At 47.7% G+C, this 21,266-nt stretch overlaps 1 protein-coding gene across 3 annotated transcripts in view; it reads left to right on the top strand.

Moving 5' to 3' along the window:
* Positions 1-21,266, top strand: part of NOTCH4 (notch receptor 4) — a 76,722-nt gene that overhangs the window by 45,350 nt on the left and 10,106 nt on the right. For all 3 annotated transcript variants that reach the window (XM_058171641.1, XM_058171643.1, XM_058171640.1), the window contains exons 15-22: positions 2,884-3,117; positions 4,414-4,526; positions 7,166-7,584; positions 8,983-9,309; positions 11,500-11,663; positions 14,056-14,278; positions 19,922-20,012; positions 20,101-20,230. In XM_058171641.1, the coding sequence (XP_058027624.1) occupies positions 2,884-3,117; positions 4,414-4,526; positions 7,166-7,584; positions 8,983-9,309; positions 11,500-11,663; positions 14,056-14,278; positions 19,922-20,012; positions 20,101-20,230 (1,701 nt within the window). The remainder of the gene's footprint in view (positions 1-2,883; positions 3,118-4,413; positions 4,527-7,165; positions 7,585-8,982; positions 9,310-11,499; positions 11,664-14,055; positions 14,279-19,921; positions 20,013-20,100; positions 20,231-21,266) is intronic.

Consider the following 21,266-nt stretch of genomic DNA (forward strand, 5'->3'; position numbering starts at 1 on the left):
CACCACAGCCGAAGCAGTAATCGCAACCCTGCGCCACCTATTCGCAACTCACGGGTTGCCGGACACTCTGGTGTCCGACAATGGGCCCCAATTCACGGCAGCCCAGTTTGAAGAGTACCTGGCAGAGGAAGGCATCCGACATGCCCTCTCTGCACCTTTCCACCCTGCGTCGAATGGCCTTGCAGAGCGTTCCGTCCGAGCGCTAAGGAGGCATTGTCCAGGCTCAAGCCAGGTGACTGGCAAACAAAATAGACTTTTCCTAGCCGTCCAGCACAGAACCCCAAGCACAGCCACGGGAAAAGCCCAGCCGAATTGCTAATGGGACGAAAACTCCGGTGCCCACTTGACCGCTTGAACCCCATTACACACCCGAGGGTTACAAGGGGAGCTAGAAAACAAGGAAATGAGCATAGGCGACGGTGTGGGCCCGAAACTATGGGGACGGCCCGAGTTGGGTCGCGGACAAGTAACAAAATAACAGGGCCAAAATCGTCGTGGTAGAGCTACCAGACAACCGAATGTGGCGGCGCCACATAGATCAGTTAAGGAAACGAATAACTGACCAAACCAAACCAACAGAGACAGGTAATGACCAATACCACTTTGAATCCACAGCTGACAATGACCCGGGGGAGGCGCAAGACTTAGCTGAGGTTCCAGAGTTCCAGCGACGCCATCAGGTCCCCGAGGGAAACAGCAAGGAAAATTCCAAAATTAATCCAAGGCCGGATGGCCAAGAAAAAGAGTCGGCCAATAATCCAGAGCCCGATGGCCTAGAGAAAGAGCTGGGAGGAGAAAACAGCCCCTCCGACCAGCTCAAAACACCACCCAGAACTGAACCGCGCAGGTCAGAAAGAACTAGGAGACGCCCAGGTTATTTGCGTGACTACGTCGAAAAATAACATGTGAATAAATATGTAAATAAGACCAAGTGTTTTCTGGGAGGGGAGGAGTGTTATGTATTAACAGTTGTGCCTTTAAATATTTGAGCGGGAAATCAGCACGTTGCTGATTGGACGAAGCCTCCAGCAGAACTGTATAAAAGGAGAGGTTTTTGCCCCAGCCTGTTGCTGGGTTCACCCTATATTAAAGAGCTGTTGTCACTACCCTGGTCTCCAGCCTCGTTACTTCCCGAACTTAACACGTTTGTTGCCACCGTGGCCCGTTTGCCGCCACGGCCGCCCGTTTGCCACCGCCTGTGTGCTGTGGTCTGTTCACTGCTGCCATGGCCCATTCGGCATGGCCCATTTGCCATGGCCCATTTGCCGCCAGTGCAGCCCATTCGGCACGGCCTGTTCACCGCTGCCCGATTGCTGCAGCCTGTTTGCCACCGCTGTGGCCCGTTCGCCACCGCGGCCCATTCTAGAACACCTGATCGACGCCACACCAACTCCCCTCCCCCCCGCCTCAACATTCACTGTATAAGACGCACCAAAATTTTCACCCATTTTTAGGGAGGGGGAAAGTGTGTGTTCTACTCTGAAAAATACGGTATATCACTTATATCACTGATAATTGCTCTCTTATGGATATTCAGTCAGCTGCAGCCGCGGCTGACTGAATTCGGCCGATTCAGTCAGCTGCAGCCGCGGCTGACTGTTGGAGGCGAGTTATTGGCCCCAAAGGATAGAGTGCGCAACTCGGGTGTTCTCCTGGATGAACGGCTGTCGTTTGAAGATCATTTGACGGCCGTCTCCAGGAGGGCCTTTCACCAGGTTCGCCTGGTTCGTCAGTTGCGCCCCTTCCTTGATCGGGATGCCTTGTGCACAGTCACTCATGCGCTTGTTACCTCCCGCTTGGATTATTGTAATGCTCTCTACATGGGGCTCCCCTTGAGGTGCACCCGGAGGCTTCAGTTAGTTCAGAATGCGGCTGCGCGGGTGATAGAGGGAGCTTCACGTAGCTCCCACATAACACCACTCCTGCGCAGACTGCACTGGCTACCTGTGGTCTCCCGGGTACACTTTAAGGTTTTGGTTATTACCTTTAAAGCGCTCCATGGCTTAGGGCCTGGGTACTTACGGGACCGCCTACTGTTACCGCATGCCTCCCACCGACCCGTACGTTCACACAGAGAGGGACTTCTCAGGGTGCCGTCCGCCAAGCAATGTCGGCTGGCAGCCCCCAGGGGTAGATCCTTCTCTGTGGGGGCTCCTACCCTCTGGAACGAGTTTCCCCCGGGCTTACGCCAAATACCTGACCTTCGGACCTTCCGCCGCGAATTAAAAACACACTTATTTATTCGCGCGGGGCTGGCTTAAATTTTATTGGTTTTAAATTTTATAGGTTTTAAATTTTTTACTAGTAATTTTTAGTGGTTCATGTTTCAAAATTTTAGGCCAATTTTGTAATAAGTTTTTTAATTCGTATTTTAATTGTATATTACATTGTTTGTTTTACCTGGCTGTACACCGCCCTGAGTCCTTCGGGAGAAGGGCAGTATAAAAATTGAATAAATAATAATAATAATAATAATAATAATAATAATAATAATAATAATAATAATAATAATAATAATAATAATAATATAAGTATTTTGAATACATCCAGAGCGATTTATCGGACTGTTCAGAGCAGTGTTTCCCAACCTCAGCCATTTTAAGCGTGTGGACTTCAACTCCCAGAATTCCCCAGCTGGGGAATTCTGGGAGTTGAAGTCCACACGGCTTAAAATGGCTGAGGTTGAGAAACACTGGATTAGAGCCACTCTTTGTGTTGGATCACACAACTGCATTGCCAGTTTGGACCCACACTGCTTCTCCCAACCCAGCCTCTCATCATTTTAATTAAAAGGACCTTTTGCCTAAAAAAAAATGAAAACTAGTGAGGTTGACTGTGTGGATGAAGAACAGAGGAATCTGATGGTTCTTTTTGTCCTTCCAGGACCCAATTGTCACCTGGATCCCTGCTCTCTAGCCAGCCCTCCCTGCTACTATGGTGGGACCTGCGTGGCTCAGTCCGAGGGGTTTTTGTGCATCTGCCCCCCTGGATATGTGGGAGAAAGGTGTCAGGGGGTGGTGGATGCCTGCTTCTCCCAGCCTTGCCGCCGGCCTGGGTCCCAGAGCTGCCAATCTGATGAACATGGCTTCCAGTGTCTCTGCAACCCTGGATATTCAGGTAAGATAATGGCATTATAGCAATAGCACTTATATATCGCTTCACAGTGCTTTATAGCCCTCTCTAAGCAGTTTACAGCGTCAGCATATTGCCCCTAATCCTGACCCAACTGTCTGGGTCCTCATTTTGCTGACCTTGGAAGGATGGAAGGCTGAGTCTACCTTGAGCCAATCAGGATTGAACTCCTGGAAGTAGGCAGAGCCTGCCTGCAATACTTCTGTCAGGGTTCCAAGTAATGCACCCATAGAAAGTAGAACTCTGAGGCAGGCAAATTCCTCAAAGAACAGTTTTATTGGATACATCCAGTGGGTGGGATTCAAACAATTTAACAACCGGTTCTCTGCCCTAATGATTTCTTCCAACAACCAGTTCACCAAACTGCTCAGAAAATTAACAACCGGTCCTCCCAAAGTGGTGCGAACGGGCTGAGTCCCACCACTGGATACATCACATTGGCACGATATGTGAAGCAAACCGGTAGCAAACCGGTAGTGAAGTGAACCGGTAGTAGACTTCAGAGCATTTCACCCCTGCTGTGCATGTCAAATTTCAGCTGCGTGTGTTGTAGATTGTCAAAGCAGAAAGTTAGTACAAGAAGTCCTTGTTGCTTGTATGTACACTGAGAGCTTATGTACTGGAGACAAATTCCTTGCGGGTCCAATCACACTGAGAGCTTATGTACCGGAGACAAATTCCTCGCGGGTCCAATCACACTTGGCCGATAAAGAATTCTAATTTTTTTATATTTTTTCCTGACCTCTAACCATTCGTTTAGTGATCTTTCAAAGTTACAACAGTACTGAAAAGACTGACTTACGAATGTTTTTCACACTTAACAACTGCTGTAACATCCCCATGGTCATGTGATCAAAATTTGGTCTCTTTTGCAACTGACCTGTATTTATGACGGTTGCAGTGTCCCGGGGTCATGTGATCCCCTTTTGTGACTTTCGGATAAGCAAAGTCAGTGGGGAAACCAGATTAACTTTACAACCCTGTTACTAATTTAAGAACTGCAGTGGTTCACTTCACAACTGGCAAGGAAGGTCCTAAAATGAGGTAAAACTCACCTCATAACTACCTTGCTTAGCAACCAAAGTTTGGGTTCCATTGTGGTCATAAGTGGAGAACTATATCAAATAATCAAAAACTGACCTTGTAGCAGAAACCGCTAACATCAAATTGCTAGAAATTTAGAAAAACGGAAGGGACCACACTGGTAGATTGCAAAGAAGAAACCAACCGAAGTAAAAATTAAAACGAACTCTTTGGCACTGTGTTTGTTCTTCCTTGCAGGACTTCTGTGTGAATCAATGATTGACAGCTGCCAATCAAATCCTTGTCTTAATGGTGGAAGCTGTAGCGTGCTGCCCAAGAACCCTCTTGAATTCACCTGCCATTGTCCACAGGTATGAATGGGGTTGAGCAAAAAAAAAAAAAAAGTAGAATTGAAGAGCAGAAGTCTTCCAATATTTGAGAGTGCTGCCAAAAAAAGAAGAGGTCAAGCTATTCTCCAAAGCAGGGGTCTCCAACCTTGGTCCCTTTAAGACTTGTGGACTTCAACTCCCAGAGTTCCTCAGCCAGCTTTGCTGGGAGTTGAAGTCCACAAGTCTTAAAGGGACCAAGGTTGGAGACCCCTGCTCCAAAGCACCTGACGGCAGAACAAGAAGCAATGGATGGAAACTAATCAAGGAGAGAAGCAACCTAGAACTAAGAAGAAATTTCATGACAGAACAATTAACCAATTCATAACTTGCCTCCAGAAGTTGTGAATTTTCCTAACACTGGAAGTTTTTAAGAAGAGATTGGACAGCCATATGTCTGAAATGCTATATTAATTAATTAATTAATCATATTTCTATACTGCCCTTCTCCCGAAGGACTCAGGGCGGTTTACAGCCGTATTAAAACCATTTCTACAAACGTTAAAATAAGATAAAATAAAATATTTAAATTCAGCTGACACTATAAAACCCATCTAAAACTCCCAATTAAAACTATCAGGCCAGTCCTGCTCGATGAAACAGCCATGTTTTCAGCTCGCGTCGAAAAGTCCGGAGATCGGGGAGTTGGCGCATGCCTGATGGTAGTTCGTTCCAGAGGGTTGGAGCCCCCACAGAGAAGGCCCTCCCCCTGGGGGTCACCAGCCAGCATTGTCTAGCCGACGGCACCCAGAGGAGGCCCACCCTATGGGAGTGCACTGGTCGCTGGGAGGCCGTCGGTTGCAGTAGGCGGTCCCGTAAGTAACCAGGTCCCATGCCATGAAGCGCTTTAAAGATGGTAACCAGTACCTTGAATTGCATAGGGTATAGGGTTTCCTGCCTGAGCAGGGGGTTGGACTAGAAGACCTCCAAGGCCCCTTCCAAGTCTGTTATTCTCTTAAATTAGATAGTGGGATAGGTTAAAGTTTTAGTAACTTTTCACCCATCAAGCTTGCAAGAGGCCCAATCAATCACTGCGAAATAAATCAATGACGTCTCTTAAAATTCCAAAATCACCTAAGACAAGAATATCAAACCAATTTACAATATTTGTTTGGGCATAATGTGGACACGGACCCAGCTATGGCGTTTGGATGATCTGGGTTTAAGGTTAAGCATGTTGTGCAGATCCAATTCCTCTGTTTGGCTTTTTTGGCCCCTGCTGCACATAGTTAGATGGTTGTCCACTAGGACTCCAAGATCCATCTTGTACTTACTACTGCTGAGCCAGGTTTCACCTACTCTGGACCTGTACTTTTGGTTTTTCTTGCCTAATTCTTGCCTTGCTTTTCTCTACATTCAATTTCATTTTGAAATTGTTCATTTCATCACCCAGACCCACGATGGCGAACCTATGGCACGCGTGGCCAAAGTGGCACGTGGAGCCATGTCGCCTGGCACGCGTGGCGTCACCCGTTCCTCTTCCGGATTTCTGGTGTGCATGCGCACACGATGATCAGCTGGCCTTTGTGCATGTGGCAATGCCGGAAACTGTGCTGAAAACCAGAAGAGCTGGTCTTCCATTTTCCGGCGTGAGCATGCGCGCCGGCCAGCTGATCGGTGCGTCCGCATGTGCGGCAGTAACCAGAAGACTTCCTTGCCAGCACACATGTGCGCGCCGGAAACTGTAGGTACCTTATCTTGTGCATGCATGCCCCCTAGGCAGCTTCTATTCCTGGTCCTGCGGCCCTGGTCCATACGGCCCTGACGAGTGCGCGCATGTGAAGTGCTCCTTTTTTGGCATTCCATGCCGAAAAGGTTTGCCATTACTGACCCAGACAGAGGTCTAAGCTTAGGGAATGCTGAGTAAATGTCTGGTAAGAAGATGGGATGTTCTTTGGTTGAATAGGCTAAGGATCTGATCTAGCATAAGGTTGTTTCTGCATCTGCCCGAGAGCTAAGTGGGAAAAATTCTGAGGTGCCACCCTATGGCCGGTGACTTGTATGAAAATAATCCAACAAGACTGAGAAAGGATCTCCTCCACCCAGGGGTGAAATCCTACCGGTTTGGACCAGTTCAGGCGAACCGCTAGGGATTATGGGCATCAGTTCACCAAACCAGTAGTAATTACCATTCCTTGCCAGGGCGGTCACCGCTCACCTCTTCTGGCCGCTCGATATTCCACAGAATTCAACGTTAAATGCAGCAGAGAGAATGCTAACTTTTCTCCCTCCATTCAGAACGAAGCTGCTGCAGTCTGTTCCTTTTAAGGTAGTCCCCAAGAGGGAGGAAGACAGGGAAGGGGAGTAGCTGGAATGGAGCCGTGTGAAAGGCATGAAAATGGGGAAGGGGATTTTCCTGTCTGTCATCCATTCCTCAATCTCAGCACAGATTGAGCACATTCCTCAATCTCAGCACAGACTGGTAGGCAGGAATATTCCTCTCCCCATTTTCCTGCCATTCGTGACAAGGAGTGGCTGGGAGGGGAGGGACCGGTGAGGCGCCCCTCGATGTGAATGATGTCGAGATGGCCACGCCCACCCAGTCACATGACCTCCCCCCAACAAGCCACGCCTACAGAACCGGTAGGGGAATTCTTTTAATTTCACCCCTGCCTCCACCCCAGGGTTATGATGGATCGACTTGTGATCTGCCCGCCCCGTCTTGTGGGTCCTCCTTCTGCCACAATGGAGGGATCTGCATTGCCCGCCCATCTGGACCTCGATGCCTCTGCAAGGAAGGCTTCTCTGGGCCAGACTGCCGCCAGCCTCCATGTTCCTCAGCCTCCTGCCCTGCTGCCAACGCCACTGTGCTCTCCAGGTGCCCATCGTTGGCAAGAGATGCTCACTGTGACCGGATCTGCAGCTCTCCAGAGACCAGCTGGGATGGGGGAGACTGTGCTCTGGGGTTGCTCGATCCTTGGGAGAACTGCCCGAAACGAGACTTGTGCCAGCAGGTTTTCCGAGATGGTCACTGCCAGCCCCCTTGTGACAATGAGGAGTGCCTGTACGACGGATTTGACTGCGTCCCACAGAAGGAGTGCAAGTGAGTTATTCCTAGACGGTACCATGAATCGGGGAGGGGGTTGTAAGTGGGTGGGTGGTGCAGCCAGGAAAGGATTCCCACCCACCCACAGACATAGTGTCAACCATCCCATTTGGCACCTTCCCAAAAAAAGTAACTCTTGGCACTTGGGAAAGATCAAGAATAAAACTTTATTGAAAGTTTCATTTAGGCACAGCAGAAGCAAAGTCAGCTCTGAGGTTTTCCCGCAAAAACCCACATAGGTAAAAATCCCTTTTCACCCCCTGGGCTACCCACGCAGGGGTGAAATGCTCCCGGTTTGGACCGGATCGCCTGATCTGGTAGCAATGGCAGTGGGTGGTTCGGAGAACCGATAGCAAAAATCCCTGCACACACACCCCATGCCCAGCTGAGCCATGTGATCATCAGAGGTTGTTTTTTTTTACTTTTAAAAGCATTTTTTTCTTCGGCTGAAAAAATGCTTTTAAAAGTTAAAAAAAAAAGCCCCTAATGATTGCACGGCTCAGCTGGGATCGTCAGAGCCTTTTAAAAGCACTTTTTCTACAACCATGGCTTAGTGGGCATGGCAGGGGAAGGATATTGCAAAAATCCCCATTCCCACCCCACTCTAGGACCAGCCAGAGGTGGTATTTGCCGGTTCTCCAAACTATTCAAAATTTCCGCTACCGGTTCTCCAGAACCTGTCAGAACCTGCTGGATTTCGCCCCTGCTTGGTGGGTATCTCCTCTCTGGGCACAGAAGGCTCTCATGCACTCCTTACCCCTCCCGCTATAAATTTATCAACCTCTCCCCTCCCATTTCCATTTGGCAAACTGCGAGCTGGAAGTTGATGCAGGCAACGATGAAAGCAAGTCAGTTTTGACACACAGCGGGAAACAAATGCACACCTACCACTGGTGCTGTGTAAAGGTTAAAGTTAAAGGTTTCCCTATCCAATTGTGTCTGATTCTAGGGCCCGGAGCTCATTTCTGTTCCTTGGCTGAGGGAGACAGCTTTATCCGAAGACTTTTTCCACTGTTATGTGGCCAGCATGGCTATATGCCACAGGCACATGGAATACTATTACCTTCCCATTGAGTGGTAGCAATAGCACTTAGACTTATATACCGCTTCACAGTGTTTTACAGCCCTCTCCAAGTGGTTTACAGAGTCAGCATATTGTCCCCCAACAATCTGGGTCCTCATTTGACCCACCTTGGAAGGATGGGAGGCTGAGTCAATTTTGAGCCTGGTGAGATTCAAACTGCCAAATTGCATGCAGCCGGCAGACAGCAGAAGTGGCCTGCAGTGCTGCACTCTAACCACTGCGCCACCATGGCTCCTGTAGAGGAGGGAATGGAAAGGATGTATGTCTGCCTTTGCCCAGTGTGCTCCCCATTAAGGACCCCTTCTCCTCAGCCCTTCCTACGCGCGATATTGTCGGGACCGCTTCTCGGATGGACACTGCGACAGAGGCTGCCACTCGGCATCCTGTGGCTGGGATGGTGGGGACTGCGCCTCTTCTATTCCACCGGTAGAGTCCACGTTGGCGCTGGTGGTCCTGCTACCCCGGGAGAGCATGCCGGAACTCCTGCGTTCCCTGGTCGTCACCACGCGGGCAGAGCTACGAATTCAACGGGATCATCAGCACCAGGAGCGGATTTACCCTTACACAGGGAAGGAAGAGCTGGGGAGCCGGAGCAACTGGACAGGGATTCGGACAAAAGATTTGGCAGAGACTGTCGGGTAGGATGGGTTTTCTTGTTTCTCATTGACATCTTTATCCTAAACTCCCTCAGTATGGCGGTCACTTAAAGAAAAAAAAATAGTCCTTATTTAAGGACTGCAATTAAGACCTGCAATTCAGTTGTTAGGTGAAGCGGTTGCTAAGTGAAACCACAATTGTGCTTACAAAATGACTTCATCTTTTCTTGGCTTTACAGACCTGCGTAGGCTATAAATGTGAGAATTGATTGCAGAAGTATGTTGTTTTTTTGTCACCCTTGTAATGGTCATTAAATAAGGAAGTTGCTAAGTGAGATCTACCTGTAGTTGAAAAATATCAAACTATTGTGGTCCGCCAGCAGCCTACGGAGCTGGCAACGGAGTCGGACAGCGATGAGGCTGAGGAAGAACATGGGCCAGTCCTGGAGGCTGGGGAAGGCCCGGATGAGGGCTCTGCGTCGGAGGCTGAGGTGGGGCCAGGGCCATCTGGGAGTGAGATGTGGACTCCAGAGCCTCCAGAGACTGATAGTAGTGAGGCAGAGGAAGAGGAGGAGCCTGTTCCTAATGCACGCATGAGAAGAGCTGCCAGAAGGCAAGAGCAGCTCAAGCAAAAAGGACAACTTGGGAGTAGGGCCAAGAGATGATTGGCCCCTCCCATAAGGCTTAAAAGACCAGCAACGGTGTTTGGGCTCTTTGCCAGAAAACAACACTGATAGCTTTGTCTTGTTGCATTTGTATTGGTGTCTTCTGAACTTTTGCCAAGAAAGGCCTTTGGCAGTTTGCCTAATTGGACCAAGGTTGGTGATAGGACTGAGGAATTGTGTTGGGAGGAATTTGCTTTAATTTAGCTGAACTACGCTGAGAATGAAATAATTCTCAGCTGTTCGAATAAAGTTTGTTTGTTTTTACACTGACTGAGTTTCCTACTACCTACTTTGGCCTGGGTCACAACACAATCCATGTGCCTATGGAGATTCTCAGTCATCCAGATCATGGTTGTCCCAAAGGTGCTTTTTGCAAGAGGCAACTGGACTTTCAGAATAGAGCTGGAAGGGACCTTGGAGGTCTTCTAGCCCAGCCCCCTGCTCAAGCAGGAGACCCTATACCATTTCAGACAGGTGGCTGTCCAGTCGCTTCTTAAAATCCCCCAGTGATGGGGGAACCCACAATGTCTGAAGGCAAAGCTGTTCCACTGGTTAATTGTCCTCACTGTTAGGAGGTTTCTCCTTAATTCCAGGTTGCTTCTCTCCTTCTTCCATCCATTGTTTCTTGTCCATATGATGCTGGCATCTTGCAGAAGGAAGTGTCAGCCACACATCTGAAAGTTCCTGAGGTTGGAAAACACTGAACTATTTTGAAGCCGATCAAAAACAATTCTGTATAATTTCAGCCTTGTTACAATGCAGAAGATCATGAAATGCTCACATGGATATCCCAAAGGTGCTTTTTTCAAGAGGCAACTGGACTTCCTGTTTTTTCTTTGAAGACGTTTCGCTTCTCATCCAAGAAGCTTCTTCAGCTCAGACTGGATGGTGGGGAATGGAAGGATTTATACTCCTTGCAGACAGCTGGTCATTCGCATCCTTTTAGAGGGGCGTTGAGGCCACCTGGAAGCTTATCGGTGTCATCCAGGTCTCCTCAACTACTTGCTAAAAGAATGCAAATGACCAGCTGTCTGCAAGGAGTATAAATCCTTCCATTCCCCACCATCCAGTCAGAGCTGAAGAAGCTTCTTGGATGAGAAGTGAAGTGTCTTCAGAGAAAAACCAGAAAGTCCAGTTGCCTCTTGAAAAAGCACCTTTGGGACAACCATGACCTGGATGACTGAGAATCTCCACAGATACATGGATGGTAGATCAAATGATGTTCTTAGGTCCTAGCTAGATGCGATTAGGATAAAGTTCAGGTCAACATTTATTTCAAGATTTTATCATTCTCAGTAATTTATAAAGAGCAATGCTTTTTATAAATAGATAAGTCTTTGTAGGGTTTTCCAAGTGCTGTAAAATATTATGAAATTTAATCCCTGTGGGAAGATAGCATTTTATATCAGCCTACAGAAATCTTCTCTAAAGTGGGGTGGAAAACCCCACAGCCCTGGCTGCTCCGACTGTTGGAAGGACAAACACATGGATGATAGATGGAGGAAGTAATTCCAGGAAAATATAGTCACTCTACTTGTCAGTCACCTTTGTTTCTTCTTTACTGCAGATATACCATCTTCCTGGTTGTGGAGGGGAGCTCGTGCCAAGGGCAGTGCCCCACTTCTGCCAAATCTGCCCTGAATCTTTTGGGTTCCTTGATGGCCAAAGGGATTTTGTCATCCCTGATCCCACACCAAGTGGTAGCAGCCTGGTTTGAAGCTGTAGAAAAAGGTGTGTGTGAACATAAGAGAAAGAGAGGGGGAGGGAGGGAGGGAGGGACAGTGAGAGAGAGAGGGCCTCTGGTGGCTCAGCAGACTAAGTCTGTCTGTTATTAACACAGCTGCTTGCAATTACTGCAAGTTCAAGTCCCACCAGGCCCAAGGTTGACTCAGCCTTCCATCCTTTATAAGGTAGGTAAAATGAGGACCCAGATTGTTGGGGGCAATAAAGTTGACTTTGTATATAATATACAAATGGATGAAGACTGTTGCTTAACACAGTGTAAGCCGCCCTGAGTCTTCGGAGAAGGGCGGGATATAAATTAAAAAAAAAGAAAAGGTGTGACATCTTCCCTAACACGCACAGTGCCTCCTGCACACGCCTCTCGCATCCTTGCATACAAGTAGTCCTCGATTTATGACCCCAATGCAATTTGTGTGCCTCATCTAAAGCTTTGCGGGTAACCTCCCAAGTACTTCGTACTTGGTCGATCCAAACAGCCAATGACGGTATAGATGGTTTCTCTCCAGGCAGTTCCGGGATGGGTACAAAGTCTTGCCCAGAAGCGACTTTGAAAGGAGTGAATCCCGTACTGCTATGAATAGAGTTGTTATAGGCGACCTCTGCAAAAGGCAACAAGTCCGCCCAATTATCTTGTTGATAATTTATGTAACATCTAAGATACTGTTCCAAACCCGAATTAGTTCTTTCACAAGCCCCATTAGTTTGAGGATGATGGGAGGAGCTTAATCCTTGGGCGGAGCCTAGTAGTTTCAGAAACTCCTTCCAAAATTGGGAAGTGAATTGGACACCTTGGTCAGAGATTATCCTTTCTGGGGCTCCGTGTAGTCTATAGACAAGTTGGACAAATAGTTTAGGTAAGGTAAATCAGTAACCACCCAAATCACAATGTTCCCCCGACTCTCGGGTAATTCCACTATGAAATCCATGGACATTTCCCTCCATGGAGCCCTGGGTCCAAATTTGTGACTCAGTGAATTTTTCCCCATTTTACGACCCTTCCTGCCGCAGTTGTTAAGTGAATCACTTCAGGCGATTAAGTTATTAATATAGTTGTTAAGTGAATCTGGCTTTCCCATTGACTTTGCTTGCCAAAAGGTCGCCAAAGGGGATCATGTGACCCCTGGATATTGCAGCTGTCATAAATATGAGTCAGTTTTTGTTTTTTTTTTGTTTACATTTATACCCCGCCCTTCTCCGAAGACTCAGGGCGGCTTACAGTGTATAAGGCAATAGTCTCATTCTATTTGTATATTTTTACAAAATCAACTTATTGCCCCCCCAACAATCTGGGTCCTCATTTTACCTACCTTATAAAGGGTGGAAGGCTGAGTCAACCTTGGGCCGGGCTTGAACCTGCAGTAATTGCAGGCTCTGTGTTCTAATAACAGGCTTCTCTACTGCCTGAGCTAACCCGGCCAAGCATCAAGGTTGACTCAGCCTTCCATCCTTCCGAGGTGGGTAAAATGAGGACCCAGATTGTTGGGGGCAATAGGCGGACTCTGTAAACCGCTTAGAGGGGGCTGTCAGGCACTGTGAAGCGGTATATAAGTGCTACTGCTATCTGAATTTTGATCATGTGACCATGGCAATGCTGCAGTGGACTTGAACTCACGATCTTCTGCCTTTCTAGCCTGGCGCCTTAACCACTAGACAAAACTGCTGCCCACCATTTTGGCTGACCCACTTTACGACCGTAATGTCTTACGACCATGACAGGGAAGTTCTATTACAGTTGTAAGCTGAGGACTATCTGTACACGTGGTTTATCGTGTGTGGAAATTCCGCGAGGTTATTTAACAGGGAATTCTCGGCATGTCCATCAAACCCAAATTCTTGGCTTGAGAAGGAGAAGCTTTGGTCATTGAACTAGGAGGAAACTGATCTAAGGTCTGTAGCAGTGGTGAAATCCAATTTTTTTTACTACCGGTTCTATGGGTATGTCTTGGTGGGCGTGGCTTGGTGGGTATGGCAGGGGAAGGATATTGCAAAATATCCATTCCTACCCCACTCTGGGGCCAGCCGGAGGTGGTATTTGCCAGTTCTCCAAACTACTCAAAATTTCTGCTACCAGTTCTCCAGAACCTGTCAGAAACTGCTGGATTTCACCCCTGGCCTGGTAGATCAGCAGCCCCCAACCTCTGGGGCACCAGAGACCAGTTCCATGGAGAGGTTTTTTTGTGGATTGGAGGGGGGCTGGTTTCATGTGTTGCCTGCATCCCGCAGATAGAGCTTCACTTGTTTGCATGGCCCAGTTGCTGGCATGACACGGACTGGTACTGGCCAAGGGTTGGTGACCCCAGATGTAAATGGGTTCAAAAATGGAGGCAATGGGGAAGAGAATGAGATGGACATTTGACAATCTTCCTTTTCCTTCGACCAGATCCCGAGCCCTCCATCTCCCATTTTTCTAGGCCCCTCATTTATTGTGTGGGTGTTGGGGCACTTGTGCTAGCTCTGGTGATCTTTATCGGGGTGTGGAGAATCCGTCAACCACAGCATCGGGAGCACGGATCTCTTTGGCTCCCACCAGGATTTGCACCTCGCCAAGGCAAGAAGCGTCGCTGTCGGAGGGATCCTGTGGGTGAAGATGCAATTAGACTGAAGTGAGTATTGAAAAGTGGATTGGGGGCTTTGCTTTGACTGGAGCGTAGGTTGTCGTGTCCCACTCCTCCGCTGACGGCTGGGTCAGGGAAATCCGAATCAGGCTTGCCTCTGCAGCTCTGCCCAAAGTCCTAGCAAAGTCCTCAGAGCAGGCAGGAGACCAGTAAGTGACTTCAGCAAGATAAGTTCGACTTTTGCCTGACTCAGAGACTGCCAGAAAGTAGATCCTTTATATAGGCCATGGGGTGTGGCTCCATGACTCAGCACTCATTAAGGCCTGCCCCTCCCTTCCTTCTGTTGCCTCCGCCTCTCCAATCTTCTGATGCGAGGATTACTCCAATCAGCTGTTGTTGGGAGTAAACCCTCCTCAGGCTCACCTGCTGTGGAGGAGGGGGAGGGGTCTAGCTGCTCCGTTTGCCTGGGCATGGAGTCAGGGCTGGGGCAGGGAGATGCTCCTTCTTCTGCAGTTTGTGTGGGCATGGAGCCAGGACTTGGGCCGGGAGGCAAACATTCCTCAGTGTTCGGGAGCAGGTAAGAAGGCCCCGGCTGCTCTGAGGGCGGGCAAGACACAACATAGGTAGTCCTTAAGTTACGATAGCAATTGGGACCAAAATTATCATTTCTAAGTTACTTAGTCGTAAAGATTGACATACCATGACTGCGTCGATTAGCAACGGAAATTCTGGCAGTCCCAATTGCTGTTAAGTTTGTTAAGCAAGGACATAATGTGAGTGTGACTTCCGATTTCCTGTGGCTTCCCCATTGACTTTGCTTATTGGAAGCCAGCAGAGAATGTTGGAAATTGTAATAATATGACCACGGCTCACTGCAATGTTGTAATTGCGAGCTGGAGAACAAGTGCCTGAATCACAATCACACAACCAGGGGGACGCTACAGTAGCGGGAACTCTGAGGACCCCTTGTTCAGCACCATCACAAATTTTAACAGTTGCAGAATGAGTGGTCATAACCTGAGATCCATGCAGATAATTAAAGTTTCCCTCCAACTCCGGGTGAATTTAGGATTACCGTGTTTCCCCGAAAATAAGACCCTGTCTTATATTTTTTTGAACCCCGAAATAAGTACTTGGCCTTATTTTTGGGGAGGTCTTATTATTTTGAGGCGTGTGGAGTAAGATGGGGCTCCTCTTGCCGTCTTACCTGATTTCTAGCTCTGCGTTTAAATATTTTCAGGGAGGGCTTATTTTCTGGGGGAGGCTAATTTTAGCACATGCGTTCAAAAGCCCAATTGGGCTTATTAATCAGGGGATGTCTTATTTTCGGGGAAACAGGATATGTCCATGTCTTCTTGAAAGTCATAAGGTAGTGGCTGTAAAGGTATGTGGGAATGGCATTGAACAACGGATCAAGTAGCAATAGCAACAGCACTTAGACTTATATACTGCTTCACAGTGCTTTACAGCCAGGGATGAAATCCAGCAGGTTCTGACAGGTTCTGGAGAACCAGCAGCGGAAATTTTGAGTAGTTCGGAGAACTGGCAGATTACCACCTCTGGCTGGCCCCAGAGTGGGGAGGGAATGGGGATTTTGCAATATCCTTCCCCTGCCACGCCCACCAAGCCACGCCCACAGAACCGATAGTAAAAATAATTGGATTTCACCATTGCTTACAGCCCTCTCTAACAGAGTCAGCCTATTGCCCCCAACAGTCTGTCTCCTCATTTTACCGACCTCGGAAGGATGGAAGGCTGAGTCAACCTTGAGCCTGGTGAGATTCGAACTGCAAAATTGAATGTAGTTGGCAGTCAGCAGACGTAGTCTGCAGTACTGCATTCTAACCACTGCGCCACCATGACTGTGGTGCTGCCAAGGGCAGAGATCTCCAAATTTGGCAACTTTAAAACTTGTGGACCATAAGTCTTAAAAGTTGCCAAGATTGGACACCCCTGGCCTAGGGAACAATCAAATGAGATGCAGCATAGCCTCCAGCTGGATAGTCGGAAAAACGAGTCTCAGAAGAGACCCTTCCTAGCTTCTCAGGCTATAAAGGGAACGGCGGGAGAATCATATTTTCAGACTTGCAAGGTTCTACTAAGGTAGCTTTTACAACAAAGTAAAAATTAGCTCATGTGGTATGTTTCCTGTTCGCCCTTACCTAGAAATGTAGCTATATTGTGAGGACAGCCGAGAAGATTATAGGAAGCTCACTCCCTGCCATTAAGGATGCTGCTTATATAAGCGCAATGTGGTTGGAGCTCAGAGTATTGTTAGAGACCCTGCACACCCACTTTACCGTTTGTTTCTATTGCTCCCCTCCGGGAGGAGATTTCAAAGCAGTGGTGGGATTCAAAAATTTTTACTACTAGTTCTGTGGGTGGGGCTTGGAGGGTGTGGCATGGCTTTGTGGGCAAGGCAGGGGAAGGATAGTGTAAAATCTCCATTCCCACCTCACTCCAGGGGAAGGTTACTGCAAAATCCCCATTTCCTCCAGATCAGCTGGGACTCGGGAGGCAGAGAATAGATGGGGGGCAGGGCCAGTCAGAGGTGGTATTTATCGGTTCTCCGAACTACTCAAAATTTCCTCTACCGGTTCTCCAGAACTGGTCAGAACCTGCTGAAACCCACCTCTGTTTTGAAGTATCTATAGCAGGACTACCATATTCTGTAACAGCTTTGTTCCCTATGCCATCTGTCTAATAAACTCGCAGGATTCGTTTTTCTCGCCTTGTGCATAAAAGCTCCCCTCGCACATATGTGCTAGTCGTTCCTGACTCTAGGGGGCAGTGCTCATCTCCGTTTCAAAACCGAAGAGCCAGCGCTGTCCAAAGATGTCTCCATGGTCATGTGGCCGGCATGACTAAATGCCAAAGGCGCACAGAGCGCTGTTACCTTCCCACCAAGGTGGTCCCTATTTTTGCTACTTGCATTTTTTATGTGCTTTTGAACTGCTAGGTTTGCAGAAGCTGGGACAAGTAGCAGGAGCTCAGCCCATTACGCAGCACTAGGGATTTGAACCGCCGAACTTTCAATTGACAAGCTCAGCGTCTTAGCCACGTGAGCCACGGCGTCCCTTATGTACATATAGACATCCTAATTAGACTGTGTTTTTTCTCCGTGTCATATAATATATGTGGGTAGATGAATATTTTTATTTATTTAGTCATGTTTATGTAGTGTATATTAGAGGTGGAGACCCTTTGAGAGCTGTATGCAACAAAATTTCTTTTTAATGTATGCCGATTAGTGTACATTCGAAGGGACAATAAAGTTATTCTAAGTTCTAAGTCTAAGTCTATATTGCCCCCTTGTGGATCTTTTTTAAAAATATTGCCACAGATCTGCAATTTCTTTTTGGTCCTCCATTCAAGTAATAACCTTTTTTTCCCCCAGATCCAGTGGTGGGATTCAGCCAGTTCGCACCACTTTGGGAGAACCAGTTGTTAACTTTCTGAGCAGTTTGGCAAACTGGTTGTTGGAAAAAATCATTAGGGCAGAGAACCGGTTGTTAAATTATTTGAATCCCACCACTGCCTAGATCTAATATAAATACATTTACTTCCAAATGTTTCTATTCAGCTTAGCTATTTTCCATTTAGGAATATCGAAAGTAAACTTTTTTTCCCATTTAAAATTAACCAGATTTGCAGTTTAACTCCCAAATCACAGTCATCCACATGGCTGGACTATTAAGTCCTATAGTAAGCCTGGTCAGTTTTTTTTCTTTATTTGAATTTATATCCCGCCCTTCTCCGAAGACTCAGGGCGGCTTACATTGTGTAAGGCAATAGTCTCATCCATTTGTATATTATATACAGAGTCAACTTGTATTGCTCCCCCCCAACAATCTGGGTCCTCATTTTACCTACCTTATAAAGGATGGAAGGTTGAGTCAACCTTGGACCTGGTGGGACTCGAGCCTGCAGTAATTGTAATTGCAGGCAGCTGTGTGTTAATAACAGGCTGCATTAGCCTGTTGAGCCACTTCCCAGCCCTATCATCAGGAAAACATTTCTCTAGGGAAGCAGGGGTGGGTTCCACTTACTTCACTCCCGGTTTGCAACAGGAGCGCGCGCGTGCAGGCACGCACTTCACTTGCACACGGCGCTTCTGCGCATGTGCAGAGCATCCGTGATGCTGCTCGGGCGGGTGGGCAGAGCCTCCCACTGCCGCTACTACCGGTTCGCAAGATTCAGACCAAACCTGTAGCAACCCACCACTGTGGGGAAGGCAGAACCCAAAAAGTTCATATAATAGTAGCAAAAATAAAACTACAACTAATGACTTAATATTTCTGGTATTTAAAGAAGAAAGTGATTGGTTTTTTCCTGGGAGGAAGGAAATAGACTTTTAAAAAAAAAAACTAGGGGGTTGTTGAAGTCTCTCATGCAGGCTTTGTTTACAAGTTTGTATTTTTTTGATGGTGGAAGAAAAGTAGAAGAGTCATTAAGAGTGCTCTAAGTTTCCCAGATTCAAATGTGAGCAGCTTCCACTTGAAAAGTCTCCAATAACTGTCACAGAAAGGATTTCTAACGTTTGAAGCTGATGCCAGCCAAAGAGAGCAATGATTTAGTTGAACAAACTGATTTGTCCTAGATTAAAGTGGAGGGATGCGGTGGCTCAGTGGCTAAGCTGCTGACCTTGTTGATTGAAAGATCGGCAGTTCAGCGGTTTGAATCCCTAGTGGTCAATAACATAACATAACATAACATCAGAGTTGGAAGGGACCTTGGAGGCCTTCTAGTCCAACCCCCTGCCCAGGCAGGAAACCCTACACCATCTCAGTCAGATGGTTATCCAACATTTTCTTAAAAATTTCCAGTGTTGGAGCATTCACAACTTCTGAAGGCAAGTCGTTCCACTTATTATCACTCATTGAGGTGATATTGTACTAAGTGCTGAGGTGAGCTCCCGTTACTAGCCCCAGTTTCTGCCAACCTAGCAGTTTTTAACAGAGTAACAGAGTTGGAAGGGACCTTGCAGGTCATCTAGTCCAACCCCCAAAGAGGAGACCCTACATCTGGCCTCTACCTAGGATCCAACTCACAACCTCCTGATTGTGAGACAAGAGTTCCCCCTCTAGGCCAAAAAATGCAAGTAGAAAAATAGGGACCACCTTTGGTGGGAAGGTAACAGCGTTCTGGGTGCCTGCCGGCCACACCACCACAGAGACATCTTCGGACAGCGCTGGCTCTTCGGCTTTGAAACAGAGATGAGCACTGCCCCCCCGGAGTCGGGAACGACTAGCACATATGTGCAAGGGGAACCTTTACCTTTTTAAGGTGGCTTCAAATCTTCTAATCCGATGTTTCTCAACCTTGGCTACTTTAAGACATCTGGACTTCAACTCCCAGAATTCCCCAGCCAGCATGCTGAGTTGAAGTCCACATGTCTTAAAAAAGTGGCCAAGGTTGAGAAAAATGGTACCGGTCCCATTCCATGGATAAAAGTGATGACTGAAATATTAGACTTTTCCTTCCAACATCCCGCATTACATTTGCAGACCACAAGCAAATTTCGGGGTCTGTGGAAATCACAGAATGTGAAGAGCATTTTTCTGCTTTTGGGGGTGGGGGGCACCCACCGGCTTCTCTTGCTCAAGGCAGCTGCTTTGCTATCTGAGAACCATGCGGGCCTTCATAAAATAACCATCTTCTTGCTTTTGTTTGCTCTCCTTACAAACACAGGCCAACAAAACTCAGTACTGAATTTGCAGAAGATCATGATATCTTCTCCAACCCCCATTTCGATGGGACTTTGAACCCCAAAGATATACAGGTATTTATGCTGGATGAAGAGGTTGTGGGAAATGTCCATTCTACAGATGTTTTTTTGGGTTCTTTTTACCATCATCTCTTCTCTGCAGGAGGATCTCGATTCCATCCCAATCTCAGATCAAGGCCTTCCGAAACCAAAGGCACAGATGTTGGGGAATGTCGCGGTCCCAAACCTGGGGAAGGATGCGAGGCCAAAAGCAGCCAGAAATCAAGAGCCAGGTAAAAGAAGAAAGTGTTGTGACTGTGCCTCCCCCCGAACCGGGCCCCCTGCCAGAAAGTGACTTGGATAGTGAGGGGGAAGGGCCGTCAGGACTTACCTTGGGAGCACCGGCTTCCCTGGCTCAGCCCCAGGAGCCAGAAGCAGGCCAGGTGGAGGAGGGAACAACAGAAGCAAGGATGGGGCAGGCCCAGGAAGTGCTGAGTCATGGAGCCACACCCCACAGGATATAAAAGACAGCGAGAGCTGCTGTGTCTCTTTGTAACAGGCAGATCCACTGATTGACTAAGAGCTGAAGTTTGTTCCTGGGTGACTCACCAGCGTCGTGGAAGATAACGGAGGGTCTTGCCAGATGCTGGCTATTCTGCTGCCAGAGTTGATAGTGCTGGCTAATTAAGCCATCACTCGGATGGAAGCGAGGGAGGACACAATAGAAAGCTAATTAATAAGGGAGAACATTTGCAGCTGACGTGAGAAATCCTTGGTGCTCACTGAGCTTGGTGTCAGCTTTGGAAGCCATGCTAGGCCGAAGGCTTCCGCGCTGCCACTTTCCCATGTGTGGGAAAGTAGGAGGGGGGATTTGGTAGAGGGGGCCATTAGATATAACTTTCTTCCTGCCGGTCAAGGTCAGGCCGAGCCTGCATCTGGAGAAGGAGTGGTCGGAATGATGTCTTGAGATGGGACGGTTGGCGATTGGAGCATGTGATCGGCAGAGGGGTCAAGGGGTTGGTGATTTTGGAGTTTGTCTTACTGAGGATAAACCTGGATCCCCAGATTCGGATTTCATCCAGCTGTGCCAGTTTACCTATCCTAGTAAAAGAACTTTGAAAGATGTTTGCTTCGGAGTCTTTTCTGCAAGAGGGGTTTTCTGGAACTCTGACATTACTCCGAATCTCCTTCTCCAGAAGGAGTTTTCTGGAACTCTGACACTTGGTTGGTTTCTTGCAGACGTTTCATTCCCAAACTAGGTAACATCATCAATGTTAGTAAGGAATGGGGTTTGCTCTCAGTTTATATTCTAGTGTCTTGCCCTGTCAG

The sequence above is a fragment of the Ahaetulla prasina genome, chromosome 2 (assembly GCF_028640845.1).
Source record: "Ahaetulla prasina isolate Xishuangbanna chromosome 2, ASM2864084v1, whole genome shotgun sequence".
Taxonomy (NCBI): domain Eukaryota; kingdom Metazoa; phylum Chordata; class Lepidosauria; order Squamata; family Colubridae; genus Ahaetulla; species Ahaetulla prasina.